We start from the raw sequence: 20448 nt of genomic DNA, 5'->3' as shown, positions 1-20448 counted from the left end.
CATGGATTTTAGGTTATAATTTTGCCCCTACGTATGTTAATTATTAATAATATTGTCACATGCTCTAATGTTGCTGTGAATAGGCTATACTTCATGAGTTCAACGTAAATTCGATGAAGTAAATAGATAAATTTTGTTACGATATAACCAAATTTTGCACACACTTAGTACTTTGTCTTCTACGACTCTACGTGTATAAGAAAAAATTATATTATTAATATTTGTCAAGTGTCACCTCAGAATTATTTATACATTTCAACATCAAACTTTACAATTTTCATGTAAATTAATGATATATTTCTGTAAGTACTGTATTAACTTTTTCACATATTATAATAAGTACCTACATAAATGTAATACTATGTTGTATATTACTTATTTCCCACGTAATGTTATTTATATATTCATAATCACATAATTTTATCGATTCGATCAACTAATAAAGCTAATACACCAATATGTTTATTTTTTATTAATTTCCTCTCGATTTCCCTTCAAGAATTAAATATATGATATATAAATGATTATTTTATTATATACTTAATATCAAATCTTAAAATAAATAGCAAATGGCCTAACCTAACATTGATAAAAAATAGAACGCCTTATATATTACCTTAGCTTAGCTAAGCTAGGAAGAGATGTACGGGGTGGTGTATTTAACTGAATATACGTCTGAGTATAAACTATAAATGGCTCTCATTTTATGCTAATATGTAAGAAGGTAGCAGATGAATGAGGATTAAATTGAAGGAAATGAATAGAATGGTACGAACTTTCCAAGTAGATGTATAATTAAAACGCCAATGACAAAACAAGACATTTATTTATTTAAGAAACTCTAACATTTAATTGCAACACGAATAAACTTTATAGATACGAAGTATTTAATAACATTAGGCATTTCTCAAATAATTATTCAAAAGAAGTTCTTTAAAAATATTTTCAAAATTTATTGTATTTAACGTGGAAATTTATATTTATAAGTAATTTAGAAATTATAACTTCTACAGTGTCCATATTGTACGATGTTCGATTGTATAACTATGGTCAATATCGAATATATTACAATATGGAACTTTTACTTACCATTTTAATTTGCACACATCATGACCAGAAATAACAGCATTTTTTTACATATGAAATAAAACTGAAATACCCCATAAAATAATTTAATCCGATTCGTAGGTGGGATAATAATATCGCTTACTAAGACTAAGCTTATATAACTAATCACACAATTCTACGGTTAAATTATTGACTAGTCATATTTAGTGAAGATTGTAAAATAGCCAAAATACCAAAAAAGTTGTAATTCAATTCAATGTAACGTCATTACTGATTTTAAGTAGTACGTAGTTTTACGTACTAAGATTGGAAGCCGCCATCCTCAATATAAGAAATGTATAAAAATGATCAAACCTGAGAAATGATGAAAGCCATTTAGTGTACCTTATGAATTTAAGAGAAGTGGTGTCCAATTGAGTTCTAAAAATCACTGTGTTTACGTAACTTATATAACAAACTTAAGTATATTAGTGAAATTGAAATAGATTTTTTAAATTGAAATATTCAGGTTCATCATCAACTTAATAGTATGTCATAGTTCCTTCCATAATTAGAAGGTAATAATCCACCGCGCAAAGTGGTTGTCATATTTAACTTATGTGTGTCTTAATTAAAATAAATATTTCATTAATATAAACATTTATACAATTGATACTATATTAGTTTTACGAAATATAAGTAAGTATTTGAAATAGACTCAATGAAATAGCGTCACAATTCTTAACCTAAAATTTTAATTACAATAAATCTAGCAAGACTTAAAATAACTACTTATTTTGTAATCTAAAAATAGAATATTAAGGCTTCAGCCTATTAAAAAAATAGCCAATTTAAATTTTTAGCGACATAAATGCGATTTAAAGCGTTACCAAAATCAAAATGTTACAATTATAGTGCACGCGTAATAAGGAGTGACGGTTAAATATTTAACTTACGACTTGGCGGAGGCACTGCCGTGCCACCAGATAACAAAAAGTCGTTAATTTAATCTGAAGAAATAACATTTAGATCATGGAGGAGCACCATTTTTAATTCAGTGTATTAACATAACCTCAATACTTTTATTATGACACTTAAAAACTTAATCCAGAATTGATAACCTAAACACATAGATTAGTAAAGATTACTCACTCCTAACAAGAAAAAGTACCCAGTTTTGAGAATTGAAATAGTTGCGTAAAAAAGTTTTGCTCCGTGCTAAAATGTTCGTAAAATATTTGAAATAATTACTTATTTATTATGTAAATTACGCAGTATTAGTTATTTATTCGTAAATTTTCTCTAAAAATGTTTTTATTTATCCAGAATTCAAAAAAATAACTTACTAATAAGCCGTTTGTGGCTTCATTCAATTTCAAGGCGAAGTATTTTTACTAATCTATGCCTAAACACGAAAAAGATTTTTTATTAAAAAAATGTAACACAGGTACAAAAATATTTTTAATACAACTTATTCTTTAAAGCTCGTGTTAGTATGGTACAAATGTTTAGTGCTACTAATATTACAAATTACATCACAAACAATATTTAGACAAACTGTGAAATCACAAATACTACGATATATTCGATACAATACATCAATAGTGCTACAATCATTAAATGCCCCCTGAAATTCTAACACATTTGTAATTCTCCTGAAATTCAAATTCTATTATTCGTAATATATTTTCTGGACCACTCCAAACTTTTTCCACTCCACTTTTATTCCAACGAATGATTTTAAATTCGTACTTTTTGTCCCATCATTAAATTTTAGTTTAGTTTATATTGACATGTATTCTCAGTATTTGTATGTAAGAATTTACATATTTAGAATTTAATTTTCAAGTCTGTAAAATACAATAACTATTAAAATTTTAGAGGAAAGTATACATTTTTGACTTAAAATTACTTACTGTGCGATATTTTTTTCTACTATAATTATTCGTACTGTTTCAAAGACACAGTTCTATTACATATTATTACTATAATTGGGATATTTTATAAACAATATTAATAAGCAAAATCAATATACATTTACATAATTAGTTAGGAACGAATATCTATAGTGTAAATTATGCAACGAAAAACGTAATAAAATAAAAAATGGTAAATGTATAATTATGTTCACTTGTATAATATGCACGATAAAGTGGTCGATAATTATTAATTTATTTATTGTTTGAGGTATATTTAGTCGTATTAGTAAAACTTTCAATATATATTTATTTGCATAGAATAGGTGTACCTTAATTAAATGCTAATCGTGGTCTATATTAATATTAAAAGTAATAGATTTATGCTGTCTCCCGACTCTTCCCTTCGGTTTTTATTGAGTGTGCGAGCCATAGCGCGAGAACTATGCCGGCAACCTGAAATATGAAAATGCAATATGAAATGTATGAATTAAATTTTAAATGCTTAACAGTGCTAGTATAAAGGGCAATTGGTGTGAAAGTGAAACAGTTGACCTAACTAGGGTTTAATTTTTAAATTGACTGTTGAAACTAAAACCACCGTCACCGCCACTGAACCAGCCAGACAACGTCCATTTCAAAGACGTGTGCATTATTATGTAGAAAGTTATACTTTATTGTCGCTTAATTTCATTAAATTTAACAAAAAAAAATCGCTCAATAGACAAAAATAAATATTACAAATTAATAACTAAATTTAACTTCGTCCTATTATAAAAATACACTCTGATCTATACTCCTAAATGCCACAGAAGTATATCTTCCGAAGTTTATGCCACTCACCTCCAAGAAGCAGAATAGAATCACGCAGACAATGACAGTCATGCCAGCGCTGTGAACAGTTCCCAGGACCTTGTCTTCGCAGCCCTCCTTGTAGTATCGCTGGTTGGTGATGCAGTCGGAACGCTTGATCTCCGGGGCGCGGTCCGTGCCGTCCGAAGGGCAGCAGGAGAAGGAAGGGCTCAGGGGAGGGTCAGACGCGTAGTTGTCAGGGCCGGTCACACCACAGCATTCCAGCTAGAAAATGCAGATATATTTGCTAGGTAAGAAAAGTGAAATCTGAATGAAAATCATGTAAAGATTCTATTAAGTATATTGAAAAGAGTTGGTAATATAAGTACCTATATGCGAATCTGTTCAGTTTTCAGAAATTAAGTTGCAACTAGAAAAATAGCTTAGCTAAACAGCTTAAAAAGAAGTACAGATTAGAATTATTGTTTTTTATATTCTATTTCTTGGTTGACTTAAGTAATTATTTTAATAAATATTTTTATATAATATGAAAGTAGGTCTGTACATGTACATCTGTGATCAACCTCAGACAGGAATAGAGTTGTAGCTAAAACCTGCTAGAGGGTTGGCAACGTATACGCCCTACGTCGCTGAAGACTAAGTTGGAACGTCTCCCTTACCACATTCGACAAACCAGAATACAGCACTGGATACTTCTACTGTTATAAAGCAGCGATATGTAGGGGTGATGATATACCTATAGGTGTAGATAATGTCATAAACTTACGGTGCTTTGAATGCGGTCCCAGAATTCCCTGTGAGCGGTGTCCTCCTCCCTGGTGGACTTGTTCTTGATGAAGGAAGCTCGGAGTTGGGTCTTCATGGAGCCCTCGATCTGAGGACGCAGGGCAGCCGCCGCAATACCCATGGACAGCTCCAGGAGTATGATCACGATCAGGCAGCCAGCGAACTGGGAAATATACAATACAATGTTTGAAATTGAAATAGTAAATGAAGACCACCTAATTGCAAATGCTATGGACCAAACTATAAATCTATGATCTAAATAAACTAAAATAAAACTTAAGTAACTAAAATCTAAGATCCTAAGTAAGTAATATTACTAAATAATATTGGGATTTGACTAATCGAATTAATTTATAAATGTATGAATGAATGATTTCTTGTCTTTGTTCAGATTTTTTTTTTTTTATGTAATGAAATCATTAAAGGAGTTGAACCATTTGTGGTTCGACTCCGGCTGCACCACCGCCACAGCTATTTCTCAGATTACAGATGTCCATGGGCAGCAATAGCCACTTACCATCAGGTGGACTGCATGCTCGTCTGCTACTCCTATATTATAAAAAAAATCTTATTCGACATAACAAATGTATTGAAAAAGGCCATGTCCTACGATTTTAATCTAAAAGTTTATACGCACTTCGGCAAGGAATTATGTTTATTATGTATTATTAGTTCAATGCCTCGCCTAAGCCTGGCACAAAGCAAGACCTCATCGATAGGAGGTGCAGCGATGACCTAGATCATCCGGGTCATCGCTAGGGTTGCCAACTGTTCTCAAAAATTTGGAATAAAAATCGCGCAAACGTAATATGCTGCCGGGATTTGTGTAACATGACGACATTTTTGTATTGTGTTCATAGCTTAGTTTTTTTCCATAATTATAGTGTTGATGACGAATAGAAAAAATATGACATATTAAATAAATTGCAAGGTTATCTTCAATACAAAATTTGATAAAATACAAACCGATAAATGCTTAATTATTATTTCTACCTAATAACTGCAGTGTTAGGTGCTGCTGTGTTCCGGTTTGAAGGGTGTGGTAAGGGAGAAAGACTTTTCCGAGGCATTCCAGCTTAGTCCTCAGGGGTAGCGGCGCATCTGTGGCCGACTTCAGGTAGGAATATCTAATCCTATCTGGGGTTTATTACAGATGTCCATGGACGGCAGTAGCCACTTACCATCAGGTGGACTGCAAGCTCGTCTGCTACTCTTACATTATAAAAAAAAAAACTAGAATGACCATTAAATTCTGTTTACAAAACCAAAAATTTTTGAAACTGATTAAAGTAATAATTATCTTTGGAAGTTATCACCGCTTCTGAAAGTATTTCCTACAAAGTGCAAGATGAATGATGAAAGTGCATACAAATTCAGACCTGAATTTTAAATAAGGTACTAAGAACCTTGTTATTTAGTTTGTGGCAGCCCTACCCATCACTAAGTAATTGACGGTGGACACGGAAGGAAGATGGACGATCGGTTCACGTGTCTGCAGTAATTAACGCAATTTGATGTATTGTTTTGTTTGTGTTATTAGTGATGATTACGGAGAAATAAAGTACGATGTGTTTAAAGATTTTAAATTAGATACCATTAGAACCGGATTATTTATTGTCCAAAAAAGATTTACCGATGCCAGAAAAATGATACAGTAGAATTTAAGAGAAATAAATTAACAATAAATGTCGTCAGTATTGTTCACCTTTTTTTAGAAATGCGTGCATATTTAGTAAACTTAATTAACACGCAATCCACATGATGGGAAGTGGTTAGGGCTGCTCACGAATACATTTAGGCAAATAATATTGTAATTTAAAATCCTACGCTAAGTTGGCCGCAGATGCTTTACTACATCTGAGGACTAAATTGAATACTCTCATTTTTCAGTACATCTGTCATTATTCATTTTTCACCATAAGATTCAACAAGAACAAAGCAGCGTTTAACAAGGCAGAAACAGGTGTAGCTGTAGCGGTGTTGCCTTCGGAGTCGAAAGGTTTTCTCACCTCAACATATATTAAAAGTCGATATAGTTCTACCATTTAAATTGCTGCGGATAACTTACAATATAGAGCAGTTTCGGGCTCTCCTTCCAGGCACCGAAGCATCCAAACGCAGCGACAATGATGATCAGCACGCCGATCGCAATCAGCACAGCATCCGTCTCGTGGCCTCCCGAGGACTCCATGCCAGCGAAGCCCTTCATCATGCCCATGTCCACGCATGCTGCTGCTATGATCACGATGCCGAAGATCTAAGGGCAAAAAAATAACGGTTGAGAAATGATGCTTCTTAACAGATTTTGCAAAGGAAAAGAGGTTACGATTTATCGTCGATATTGGTAAACATTCATAACCTGAGGATGCCTTGTATAGTATATGTCATGGAAACACAAAGATGAGGAATTCCTACGCCGTGGATATCATGGACCTACACAAATAATAATGGAAACCTGAAGTAAACTTTTTTATATAACTTATATAAATACTCGTAGCAAACGAGCATGCGGCCTACTTTATAATAGATTAGCTCATAACAATTCCTAGTTGGGATTAATGTCCCACTTGAGGGCGGCTACAGATGCTTTGCTATCCCTGAAAACTAAGTTTAAATATCTCGTTAGTTTCGTCAATGTTGTTATTACGCAGAAATAGATGCAGTGGTGGTACTCATCATTAAGATCGGATCTTAACCGCTACGTGTTAGTTCGATGTGGAAACCACTTTGTCACGCAAGTGAATACATAAAAAGAGCTATTATTATGAGTAAAATAGGTACTTCTTAGGTCACAATCGTAAATAACCGTTCCGCACATGGAAACATACATATGTTTCCATATACATTACTTTACCGACAACGTTCAATTATGTTGTTATTGTAATTGATGATTTGAAGGTGGTAGAACCCTTTGTGGTTCGGCTCCGGCGGCACCACCGCCACACCTATTTCTACCTAATAACAGCAGTGTTAGGCGCTGCTGTGTTCCGGTTTGAAGGTTGTGGTAAGGGAGACAGACTTTTCCGAGGCGTTCCAGCTTAGTCCTCAGGGGTAGCGGCGCATCTGTGGCCGACCTCAGGTAGGAATATCTAATCCTATCTGGGGTTGATTACAGATGTCCATGGGCGGCAGTAGCCACTTACCATCAGGTGGACTGCATGCTCGTCTGCTACCCTTATATTATAAAAAAAAAATTAACACAAATTTTAAATAAATAATTTCCTTTAATAAGGCATGCAATTCCAATATAATGATACCGCGAACATATGTACGACATTTTCTCATATAAACTAAAAGAGAACCTTCTAAATGGAAACCATTTAGAAATGTTTCTCAAAGAGTTTTGAAAGCATGAAGTCAGCGTATAATGGGATATAATAAGCATCTCGTCACAGGCCAAATGAAAGCGTTTGATCATCTTTGTTTGTATGAGGCACAAACGTATGAAAATAGGTCAGTGTACGATGAAACGGGGATGGTCCAAACATTTTGTTTATTTTGGACATGTCCCGATTATTTTGCATCATTTTATGCAACATTATTGCGCTTCTATGAATAATCGTAAACTATTTTACCAGGTAATGTTTTTACGTTAGCCACGTAATTAATAAAATCGTCACAAAGAAAGAGTAATAAAATACGACTAAATAGTGTAAACATTGTTTAAACTGTGTTATTAACACTGTCTGATTCTTAACAGCTTACAATTGGAATAAAGTAAGCATATAGCCATAATTAAAATATAGTATTTAGATTAACTGTACAAACATTGAATGTGGCCGTATTTTCCGTAACACGTAACAATATCATTGTTGTTTTTAACTATAAACGTTCTAATGTTTATGTTATTCAATTCCTTTGTAAAACTAATCATGTGGTAACTCTATCAATTACAAGGAAATCGGTAGTAAAGATGTCGAAATTGATGTCACCATATGGATGATGGGTAATGTACAGCATACACTTTGTATATAAATATAGTATACCAGTCACATTATCTTGGTTTAATTTTTTGAGCTGTGGAGCGTGTAGCTATTTTAGGGGGAATTTCTACTGACCGATTGTGTTAATTAATTTTACCATTGCGATGCATTGCAGTTGGCTAAAGTTACATAATACTACCAAAGCTAAGATTATATACGAAAGAAAACTTAATAAATACGTTACGTAAATACGCCAAAAATAAAACAACATTCGAGGAACACACATCGATTCCAATCTCAAATCGCACCCACATCCCATGCAGTACCAACAAAGGTTCTTCGGTGGTTGTGCAAGTGCGTGGTCGTAACTTGACGTTCATTTGTGTAATCCCACTTGTTTGATAGTGACTGATGCAAGCGCGTAAACAAGAATATATTTTGTTTCATCCGTGTTTAGTAAGCTTTAACTCAGCGTTTTACAAAGGTTATCCATTCGTTGAAGCTAAAAACTATTTTTATTAACGCTTTCTACGTCTTTCTCTTTTTTCGTGGTCACGAAAAGTCCTAGTGTGGCACTAGGATCGTTTTAGTATATTTTTAGGAGTCGAGGGTGCCACTAACACACACAAAGACAAATACAGAAACACTGTTTCAGAACTTAAAATAAATCTAGATTCATCACATCTCTCTGGCCGGGGATCGAACCTGTGCAAGGACTATGCGTGCCAAAACGAAGTCTATGGTTAAACTTCAAATTTCAAGGGCTCAGAATAGCGTTGATACCTAAAATCAAGGGCCATTTATTGGCCACAATAACCTAGTGTTACTGTAAAACTATAAAAGTATGTAAATCAGGCGTTATGGCGTTCAGTTGGAGTTCACGGGGTGACCTTGCGACGTGAATCACCGTGGGCGACGCCATATCCTGTTTTAATAAAATATACCTTTATCGATTCATGGAAATGTACTTAGTTTTGTTACGTAAGTATTAAGTAAGGGCATTAATATTTGAGACAAATTGTTACGTAGAAAAACTGAGCTTCCATTTTTTATACGAGAAATTATTTTGAATTGAATGTTGTTTTTTTTATAATATGAAAGTACCAAATGAACATCCAGTGCAACTGTTGGTAAGTGGTCCTTGAACTGTCGTCCATGGGCATCTGTAATCAACCCCAGATACGAAAAAAAATCTCCCTGAAGCCACAGTTGCTGCCCCTGAGGACTATGTCAGGCCTCTGGACGGAAAGCCTCGGATAAGTATGTCCTCTTCGTACTTCTACATTAAAAAAAAAGACAAGAATAGCGGTGTACCAATCTATGTAAAAAAATATTATATATTTTTTTAGTTTGCCCATGATCTATTAAAATAATCGTTAATATGCATCCATGAGCATGTTGATACTGGTACTGGTGAGATTAATTTTTCATAAATATTTTTATGTAGGTAATTTAAAACCCACCGTCGCTATTTCCATTATAATTTAAAAATAAAAAACTCAGTCGTAATTAATCAAAAATAAAAAGTGAGGATTTTTTTGGGGTCTAGTTATTTTACAAGTTGCGAGCCTAGAAGTCGTTAGGTCTATAATTGTAGTAATCGTTACGTATAAATAACGGTAATCTTGGTTTAAAGCCTACCGAGAGGTTCCTTTTGACTTCTGAACAACCTTTGAAACATGCAAGTTTATAAATGGGCACAAGAAAAAAGTACTACAAGAATAAATTACACGTCTACGGAAAGAAATGTCGTAAATAATTAATGCTTTTTTATATACCAAACAAATTACAAAAAAAGCGAGTAGTCGACTTGACGTAAGTGGTCATTGCTGCTCATAGACCTCTGAATCCATATATTTATTTATTTTAATTTATAAAGGGATTTTTTCGCTGGGCGAACATATCATCCCGTACAAACACTATATAAAACAATCCATTCATCATAAATAATTAATTATAGTTTTCTGTATGTAAATTTGTATAATATTTACTTTTTAAATTACAACACATACGGAGTCTGAATCCATTTTAAAGAAGGCGATCATAGGTTTTGTCACTCCTGAGGACTTGTCGTTACGCAAGTAAGTCAGCCGGCATCCACTACTTTCCTAGAGCAACGCAGAACTAGGTACTCGTACTTCGCGTTAAAAATGTAAGGTATTAACCTTATAATATGTAACTACTAAAACACACTAAAATGTTCCTTGAGATACAATTCAATATTTAAAAACTAGTAAATTTAAAGTAAAAGTTAATTAATCCTTATTTGAAAAAATGTATAATACCTTGTAATATGTAACTACTAAAACACACTAAAATGTACCTTGAGATTTAATTCAATATCTTAAAAACTTGTCTAATGTATTTTTAATACACAAATCGTTGGCACTCAAAGTCTAGAATAACATATATTAAGTTAGCTTAAGATGTTGTAATGTAATACATGACTGTCTGTGTCCAAAATACAATAAAATAAAATAAAAATAAATAAAAATGGGTACAGTGCGGGATATGGGGGTGCACGATACCCTCCCGGTCGAACTACATTGACTTTACCGCCTTTTTATTGAAGAAACAGTATTTATCTAAAACTAAATTTGTTACTAATTCTAATTTAACCTACTTTAGGCGTCTTCTACACGAAGAACGGTGAGCAATAATTTATCCCGTCACACCAATTTATAATTCTCACATGTTATAAATTTAAAAGACACCGACATTTTATGACAATAAAACTGAGTTCTAATTCTGTCACCAAGGTCTTATGTTTCAGTAAATTGATTAATTGGTGCAATTTAGACCCGAAGTGGCTGACTGTATCACGTGACAATTAAGATTCAAGATCTCTGTAATATATGTAGAAATCATTGTATTGATATTTTTAAAAAGACACCATTAGTTGTGCCTTTAGTATTTCGTATACGACATGAATAGGTACGGCCATTGAAATAATGATAATACAATTTCGTTATTTGAATGGCTCTACCTACCTCAATAGCTTACGTTGTTATTTATAGATGCTTTATAATTCTAACAGTTTAATAATGAAGTGTTTAATTGAGAGTTATTAAGGTCTAATAGGTTGTATATTAAGTTAAATACCGAAAACCCTTCTAAATTGAATATTACTATAGTTGAACCTTTTGTAATTCTGATTCTTTTAATGTGGTGAGGGAGGAAGTGTTTTCATAAACATTAGTAATTAAGCTCTGAAACAATTTTGTATGGAATAGGACACCGATGTGCATGGGCGGCAATGACCACTCACCATCAAGTGGACTGCAAGCTTGTTTGCATCTCTTATGAAAAATAAGTCAAGTATATATCAACTCAATATAACAACAAAAGTATATATTAACTCAGCTTTTTGAGGAAACAGTCATCAATTTTTTTTTATTAGGAACTTACTACCATTTTGGTTATGGGTGAGCATGGGCTGTAGTGGCTACTAAAGTCAGGCGAACTGCCGTTTACCACTTTCATTACAGAAACTCTTATCGCCCTAAATATTGTAAAGTACTTTGTTATGTTATTAAGACCCGGCCGTATATATTGATCGTATAATTTGTCCGGCCCACTGACCTCATTGATTTTGACCTGGACATCATTACACCACCCCACTTTGTAGTTATTGATTTACTTTATGTGTAACGGAAATGGGAGTATTATTAAACCATGGGTAACCTTAACTAAACGCTGATAGACAGGTGTCTTCTCAGAACAACGGGGTTTAAGATAAGGCAAGACTTCACATATATTAACACACTAGCTGACCCGGCAAACTTTGTACCGCCTCAAAATCTATTTATCAAATATATTTCATATAAAATATAGCCTATGTTACTCGTGGGTAATGTAGCTTTCGAATAGTGAAAGAATTTTTAAAATCGGTCCAGTAGTTTTTGAGCCTATTCATTATAATCAAACAAACAAACAAAGTTTTCCTCTTTATAATATTAGTATAGATAATTATACATTTTTATAACACGAAGCTAACTAGATATTATGAAGTAATGATTCGTTCAGTTTTCTTATTAGATTTACATAATATGTGAATAAGTGCCTATATTTAATATCAAAAAGTTTTCAAGCCATCCTTGGTAAGTATTTTAAACATTTTCATTATAAAACTGTCTTCCAAATTGGATTTTTATTTAACGTTAATCTTATTTTAGTCTAATAATCTAATTTAGTTTTCAATGTATTCAAATGGGTACGATTGTTTTTACTACAACTATCAATTCAATCAACGGATGTTTAAAATCAACCACCCATTAAAATAGTTGGCTCGTTCAACAATCCGATCGGAATGCTTAATGAGCTTAAAATGTGTAAACAATCAATATTTGTACTTCCTTATCGTAACGTCCTTTCATAATAAGGATTTAGGATAGCCCCCTATGCTGGCTTAGTGTTGATTGCTAGATATCATGCATTTTTAGGGTTCCGTAATCAAAGGGTGAAAACGTAACCCTATTATTAAGCATCTGCTGTTTGTAACAATTCCTGTTACATACCATTAGGGGACTCTATCTCTTGATCTTGTAGATAGATATAAACTTGTAATTTTTATAGTGTATATTCTTATGGCCGCTAATAATTAATCTATCAATTGTTTTACATGCTAAAGATCGATATTTGACATCGACTAAAAATTGACAATCTATCCTTGGTAGGCAAAAATCGGATAGATTGAATGTTAATAACCGATGTTTAAGTTCTAAAATCAAAATCTTGATATATACAGATATAATAAAAACAGTATAAATATGGTTGCAATAAATATACCTACTCTACATTTTAATGGCATTGAGTATGCAATATAATATAAAAATAATTTTACGTTCCGCTAAAACACGCATGGTGACTCAGAGCGCCGTAAGAATATGAATGAACTAATTCTTAGGATGAGTTCACACTGTTGTTGAGCGAACAATATGTTTTAATATAAACCGATTATTTAAGATGAAGTAGGATTATTTATGAAATATGATGAGGAAAGATATAATCTGTAATTTTAGTCATTAAGAATCGTATTGTCATAAATACCTATTTTTTTATTATTAGATACTATTTTCGCATAAACAAAAACAGTTTTTAGGCAGCATCTTTAGAAAAATATTGGTCTCCTAAAGGTAAAAGAGGTTAAGAAAAAATAAATATAAATAACAAAAAAATAATCCCCAATAGTTCACAATTACCTGTAGCATATTAGAGGACTATAAATTAGAATTATTATTAAACGAAAAGAAATTAAGAAGATGAGTGGTTAAAATTTTATTCTAAATTTTCGATGACCAGACAAACTTTATCGGCACAGGCGTAGTAATAATGACAGTTATTTATATACGAACGTCGAAATACATCTACAGGTATAGACAATTAAATTGTCACGACATGTGAACTCATCTTTACATACACTGTGATTATTGCGAATTGGGATCGAATAGTTCAGGGTTGACATAATAGAGAGGTCTTGGACGGAGGTTGAGTCATGTTGATATTATTTTAAGCAGCATCTCATAGAGTAGCGTAAAAATGCAATAACACGGCGTATTCTGAAGACGTCCCTTTACTTGTGTAAAAAAATGTACACTTCTAGACGAATTATTATAATAAAGTATTCTTACTTCAAAATAAACAGCAAAATTTATTTCTTTTCAATTTAAATGGTGTTATTAATTCCATTTAAATATCATTATCATTTTAATATTAAAAAAATATCATGGCATTCTGAGTGGGATAAATAATAAAACAATTATTATAATATAAAAAAATAAAATGTGCTAAATATACAATAAATAAATTAAATTATAATTTATTTTTAATTCTTTCCAATTCCTGGGGGTTAAATATTTACTTTTGGCATATCTAAATAAAAACTATGTCATAAACAAAATATTTATATTTAATAATCGTTCTGAAATTATAAGCAATAGTGTGTGCTAGCTCTTATAGTTCAATCTTACTATCGAAGGCCGTAGTTTCAAAAGGTTACAAATCTATTTTGAGAATTTCTTTGTGGAATTTTTATATTGTTGTGCCTACTTGCTATGCCTACACCGTATAAATTAATGAGTATATTGTGTTCATTTTTTTATAAGTAAAGCATAATTTTGCGCACCCACCAGTCCTGCATGGTTAAATTAGCTCCAGGACTTTTGGGATAAAACCCGTGCCAAGTTATGAGACATGAAAAGTGGTGCTTACATCCAATGATCTTACACCTCCGAGTAAGTCTATGAATGCTCCATTTGAAAATGCAGTTCATGCCTATTCTAGCAAAAAAATATCTGTGGTATTTCAAATCAAATCAAATAATTTTTTTTAATTCAAAATAGGTTCTTTACAGAGCACTTTTTGAATGTCAGTAAAACTACCACCACTGCACAAGGCGTTTTGTTATGGTTTTGTAAATACATTAAATATAGAATTGTAGTTGAGATTTAGTAAAAATTGTTGAGATGTTTAATTGATACTTATACAAATATACACACAATGTTTATTAGACTATAAACTGCTACCAATTATAGAAATTACTCATCAATTTTAAGACACAATATATTGCAGGTGGTGGAATTATTTGTTGATCGACTTCGAAGGGACCACCGCCGCACCTATTTCTGTCTCGTAACAGTGTTAAGCGTTGCTGTGTTCTAGTTTGAAGAATTCAGTCCTCAAGGGAACCGAAGCGTCTGTGGCCGGCCTAAAGTAGGAAATCGGTTCTGTTTAGGGTTGATTACAGATGTCAATGCGGTACTGGCTATCAGGTGAGCTGCATGTTTGCTACTTCTATAGGAAGCCTGTAATTACGGGAAGCGACCAATACACCACAGGTATAGGCATCCCTTGCTATTAGTGTCAACCCTATCACTCACACATGCATTGTCAGTGCTGAAAACGGATACAACCTTCACGCGTGGCTTCATCCTGCACATTGTATTTTATATAATAGAAAAACATGTTAATTAAATTGCCATTTATGTCCTATCACAAAGTCACAGCGCGAACAGTTAAGTGACAACTACCGCCCATAGATAATAGCCCATAGATAGCAACAACTTCGAAAAGAATAGGAGCTACTTAAATCTTATGCAGCATCTACACAACACACTTGACACTTGCCGCAAATTCCAGAACTCTAAAAACGCACAGGCGTATCGCAAGCCCTTGGGACAAATACCCTTTGGTTTGTTAAACCAACCCCACCCTTGGATCGGTTACAACCGCTTCCAAACTCACACAAATTCTAAGATTTCAAAATTAATGTATTTTTTGTGTAAGGGTGTGCCTACAATACGAACGTTTACATTTAACTTACATATTGCATATTCCCCAAAGAATATCAATAAATATAAATTTTAAAAATAGAAAGGAGTTCTAGCTATGCCGCGTAATCTTCAAATCTTGTATAAGTACTACAATATTTTCATCTGTCGTGCCAATGTCATACCAACATCACAATACGAGACGCGACGTCACTGACAACTGCATCTCAGATTAATTAACAGATAGATCACCACACCCTACTACTTTCTGTTACAGTCGATAATCGCGTCGAGAACGAAACCTGCGTACGCGCACAACGAAGATATCACGCTTTCTTGAAGATTGAGTCTTATCTCATCTTTTTATAATTCATTATGCTTATTTAATACATTATACAGTTGGTTGCCATGTGCCATGTGTACGAAATCATGTTTTTGTAGCGTAGTTTGAACATTAGCTGTTGATTGTGGTTTCGCGTGACGATCGACTCACACCTACCGTGATTGTGTATATTTTGTTCAAACAATTTCCTTGCATCAATTTTCAGTATCTACTATCTTTTTGTAAGTACTTTGTGTTTGAAAAGCATATGGAATTCGAATGTTTTTATTCATTTCATTTACACGGAAGCGGATTTACGTTTTAATTTTATAATGAATATTTTTTTTAGATAAAACCTACATGTCAGGGATTACCTTCAAAGACGTGTAAATAAACTGTAGATACATGTCTAATCTCTTAGAGGAACCAAAGTAATTCCATAATACATATTTCTAATGTTCTTAGGTACCATTGTCTTTGCTGATGTGTAAATGTAAAAATTATACATTTTAATTACCTTTTAAATAATTATTTTAAGTCGGTGGAAGGGAGGCCTTGCCACTCTCAATTCAAATCAATACAGTAGTAGTGCTGTAAAAGACAGAAATAAAAAATATTGGTACACAACAAAACCTACACAGATCTCATGCGATTCAAATCAAAAAACTGTAACGCACTACATATATTTTTATAAACCATAAGAAATGTACAAAATTATATGAAAGTATAATTGAATTCTACATTCTTTAGATCGTGGTCGATAAACAAAACGAGAACAGAGAAAAACAAATTATTAACGCGTTCCGTTTTGAATTCAATAACAAAAACAAGTAGCGATCTAAGAATGCTGTTTCAAATAAGATTGTACGAGTAGTTATTTTATACGAGTTTTTATTTAAGTCTTATAAGTACTAAAAAAACTTAGGACCTTAACGAGATTAATCTAATAAGCCTAAACACTACATGGGTATCTCGTTCAGTTGCAGTGTTGATGCTGGGCATAGCCGTGGATCTAAAATAATCAAATCAACTCATAAAATATTTTATTCAAAGTAGATTCTTTACAAAACTCTTTTTAAACGTCAATATAAGCCTCTAAGCCGAAGCATAGAAATAGACTTCCGCAATTTAACCGCAAGGGGCTTCTTCGAAAACAATTGCAAATTTCACCTCTACCGGTTATGTGGACGTAATAAAAAAATAGTGGCAAAATTTGATTCCCCTATGGATTTTATTCTTCACTAATATTTATATATTCCAACTTTGCAAATAAATAAAAACTTTCTAAAAAGAATAAATATTAGAACAAAAAGGTAATTTATTAATGCATGCATGCATTCCATTAAAATAAAAGTACCTAAGTAATGTAAATAGCGCGATATGGTAATCGCCGGATTATATCTAGGTGCCCTCGTAAAAAAATAAACCTAATCTTGGAATAACTAAATCAAATATACGTGTGGTATATTAAAATATTACGGTAATATACTTACGCAATGTAGATTATAATAGATTAGTTATTTTATTTATCTTGCTATCTGTTCTGTCAACGCTGATTCTTTGGCGGGAAAGCAATAGTTTGACAGTTGTTTTTTTTTATTTGAATTTTGAATAAGATGCAAATATGTAACAATTCTTAAATCTGGTATGTCTATTTTCATTTTCATTTGTAAGTACATTTATATATTTTTATTTTAAAGATTGACATGTAACGTAAAACAAATTTACACGTTTTAATTTGTTTTCGTAAGGATATAAAGAAGAAGTGATATTTTTTTCTTAATTGTTAAAAAAAAAAACAAAAAGCGTGTTTAGTATGTAAGTCAGCCGGCACCCAGACATTTCCAAAAAAACGCAGAACTACTTTACGATAGAAATGGCAGTGCTATCTCTCTGGTTGAACCATACTGGCTCTACCACCTCTTAAACATAAATGTTAAAAAAATAAATTATGTATATTTTAATTTTAGAGAGAGTTATTCCGGCCTATTGTACTACGTCATTGCATGTCTTTTTCTATTAATGATGACATGGCAAAGGATGTTGCCATTACGCAAAATTAATTCAATTAACAGTCAGCACGCATTAGGCGTGTCACATATGAGGTCATAGCTTTAAAAGTAATGTTAGTTTTATAGTACCTTTTAGTCTTTTTACGGATTTTTATTAAATAAGCTACAAGGAGTGTTGTAAGCAATTATATTTAAATTTTATTACGTCATTATACGAAAGTTGGGGTGTGGGTTCATTTATCAATCAAGGAATTCTTGACAATTTTGTTCCGATTTTTACAATTTAAGTAAAAATGAGGTACATATTTATGCACGCTTTGACGTTAATACTATTAATGACAAAATTGATTTATCCTTACTTAAATATCACACTGAATATAATAAACGTCACAGCTCAATAAAATTTAACATAGAACGAAAAAGTCGCAGAACTCAATTAAATTATAACATAGAACGAAAAACCAGAATTTACTTTTCAGATTTTAATATACAGGTAAATAATATGTTATTAAATGCATGTTATCTTATCTTTTAAAGAATATATGGTCTAGTAAAGCATTAATTGGATAAACTGTAAGGCGCATTGCAGTACGGATTAGCATGAATATGCACCGTTACTAATTTTGTTTGTTAAATTGCATTCTTTATAGTACTTATGTGAAGATGAAACATTATGTCATGCTCATTTTGGACTACAATATTTATTGCACCTGTTACACCTACTCTTAGCAATACAGCCTTTATTACAAAAAACACTTATGGGATTTGTGTACTAACTTTATAAGCGTCGTATGCATGAAACAAAATTATTATATTATTTCTTTATGCAGTAATGTATGCACTGCGAAAAGGTGTCCCATCTTAACTCAGGGGTAGAATTGCAGCTGTAGCATCTGTCAATTTATACTTCAATCCTATTTAGGGTGAATCGTTAGTGCTTACAGAGGGGCAGTGACTGAGTATCTGAGGGTGAGTGAGTATCAAATAAACTACATGCGATTGTTACTTTAATTGCCCAAAAAATAATCCTGATAACAGCTTTTGAATATTTAACAAGTTATATAAACATACCGTGTGTAACAAAGTTACATCAAAAACATTTAAGTGATGTAATTACCATACACGTACCTAAAGACTACTTGTAACCGCGAATTACAAGTATGAATGGGCATGATTCAGGGATTACGTCAATATGCACGCATATGCTGGTGTTAAGCACAATGCGAGTAAGGTTCTTTATCGGAAATGAGGTAAGCTGTGATGAATGCAACCACCTGCATTTAATAAGGCGCATACGGAAATGTATATTTATTTTTATGATATGGTATTTTTGACCTTTGATAAATGTATAACAAAAATGTAGTTAATACAATCATTGAAGTAATCCATATTAATATTATAAAGAGGAAAACTTTGTTTGTTTGATTGTAATGAATAGGCTCAAAAACTACTGGACCGATTTCAAAATTTCTTTCACCATTCGAAAGCTACATTATCCACGAGTAACATAGGCTATATTTTATACGAAATATATTTGAGAAATAGATTTTGAGGCGGTACAAAGTTTGCCGGGTCAGCTAGTATTATAATAAAACGCCATATAAGACAGTATTGGTAGTGGTCGAAAATTTCTTAAATTATATTTGTCCGCGTTGACAATTTCACATTTTCTGGTACGCATAAATTAGTCGAATCGAATAGTTTGATTAATAAAACTCCATCATTCGATTTTTTAGTCTGTTATCCTTTTAATCCAACGAGTTAATTTTGAAAAAAAAAAATCACCCCCCGTATTATTCCACCGTAGTATAGTGTTCTTATAAAGATCGAATACTGGGAACTTGAAAAAATCAATCTATGTGTAGATTTTTTCAAGCATTTCTTGGCAAAAGTTTTAAATTTTTGTTAGCAGCCATTTCATGACGACGTATTTATTTTGGTTATTTTGATTAATCGGTATTGTTATTGCAGCTTGCGCAATGATGGCCGTCGAGATCGACGGCTTACTGGTACCTGAGGTTTTGCAAGAATGGCTGTAAATTATTACAGTACCTAATGTTAAGATGGGATGTGTGATTCTAATAGGTAAGTGATGACTTTATTACTCAGAATTATATTTATAAGTTATAAATGATTATTTTCACCGTCGTCATCAATCTATTACTGTTTGATTGTATAGAAGAAATTAGGCTATAGTAAATCACGCTGGCCGAGTGCGGTTTTGTAGACCTCATACGCCTTTGAGAATGATTTCCTTATGAACATCTCAGGTATGTATTCCTATGATGTACCTCTCCGCCGTTAAATTAGTCATAATTAATGTCTAATGCGCTTGCCTTTGATAGGTGATACGTTCCCGAG

General features: G+C 32.6%; 1 protein-coding gene across 1 annotated transcript in view; it reads right to left on the bottom strand.

The window, feature by feature from the left end:
* Window positions 1–1562: 1562 nt before the first annotated feature.
* Window positions 1563–20448, bottom strand: part of LOC140753351 (23 kDa integral membrane protein) — a 22346-nt gene continuing 3460 nt past the window's right edge. The window contains exons 2-5 of the mRNA XM_073087896.1: window positions 6631–6819; window positions 4543–4725; window positions 3807–4040; window positions 1563–3419 (exon numbers count right to left, since the gene is read on the bottom strand). Of these exons, the coding sequence (XP_072943997.1) occupies window positions 3345–3419; window positions 3807–4040; window positions 4543–4725; window positions 6631–6819 (681 nt within the window). The 3' untranslated portion in view covers window positions 1563–3344. The remainder of the gene's footprint in view (window positions 3420–3806; window positions 4041–4542; window positions 4726–6630; window positions 6820–20448) is intronic.

This window comes from Epargyreus clarus, unplaced genomic scaffold (genome assembly GCF_041222505.1).
Source record: "Epargyreus clarus isolate Ecla_fem2 unplaced genomic scaffold, WU_Ecla_fem_2.2 ptg000026l, whole genome shotgun sequence".
NCBI classification, from domain to species: Eukaryota; Metazoa; Arthropoda; class Insecta; order Lepidoptera; family Hesperiidae; genus Epargyreus; species Epargyreus clarus.
This window is presented reverse-complemented; position numbering and strand designations above follow the sequence as displayed.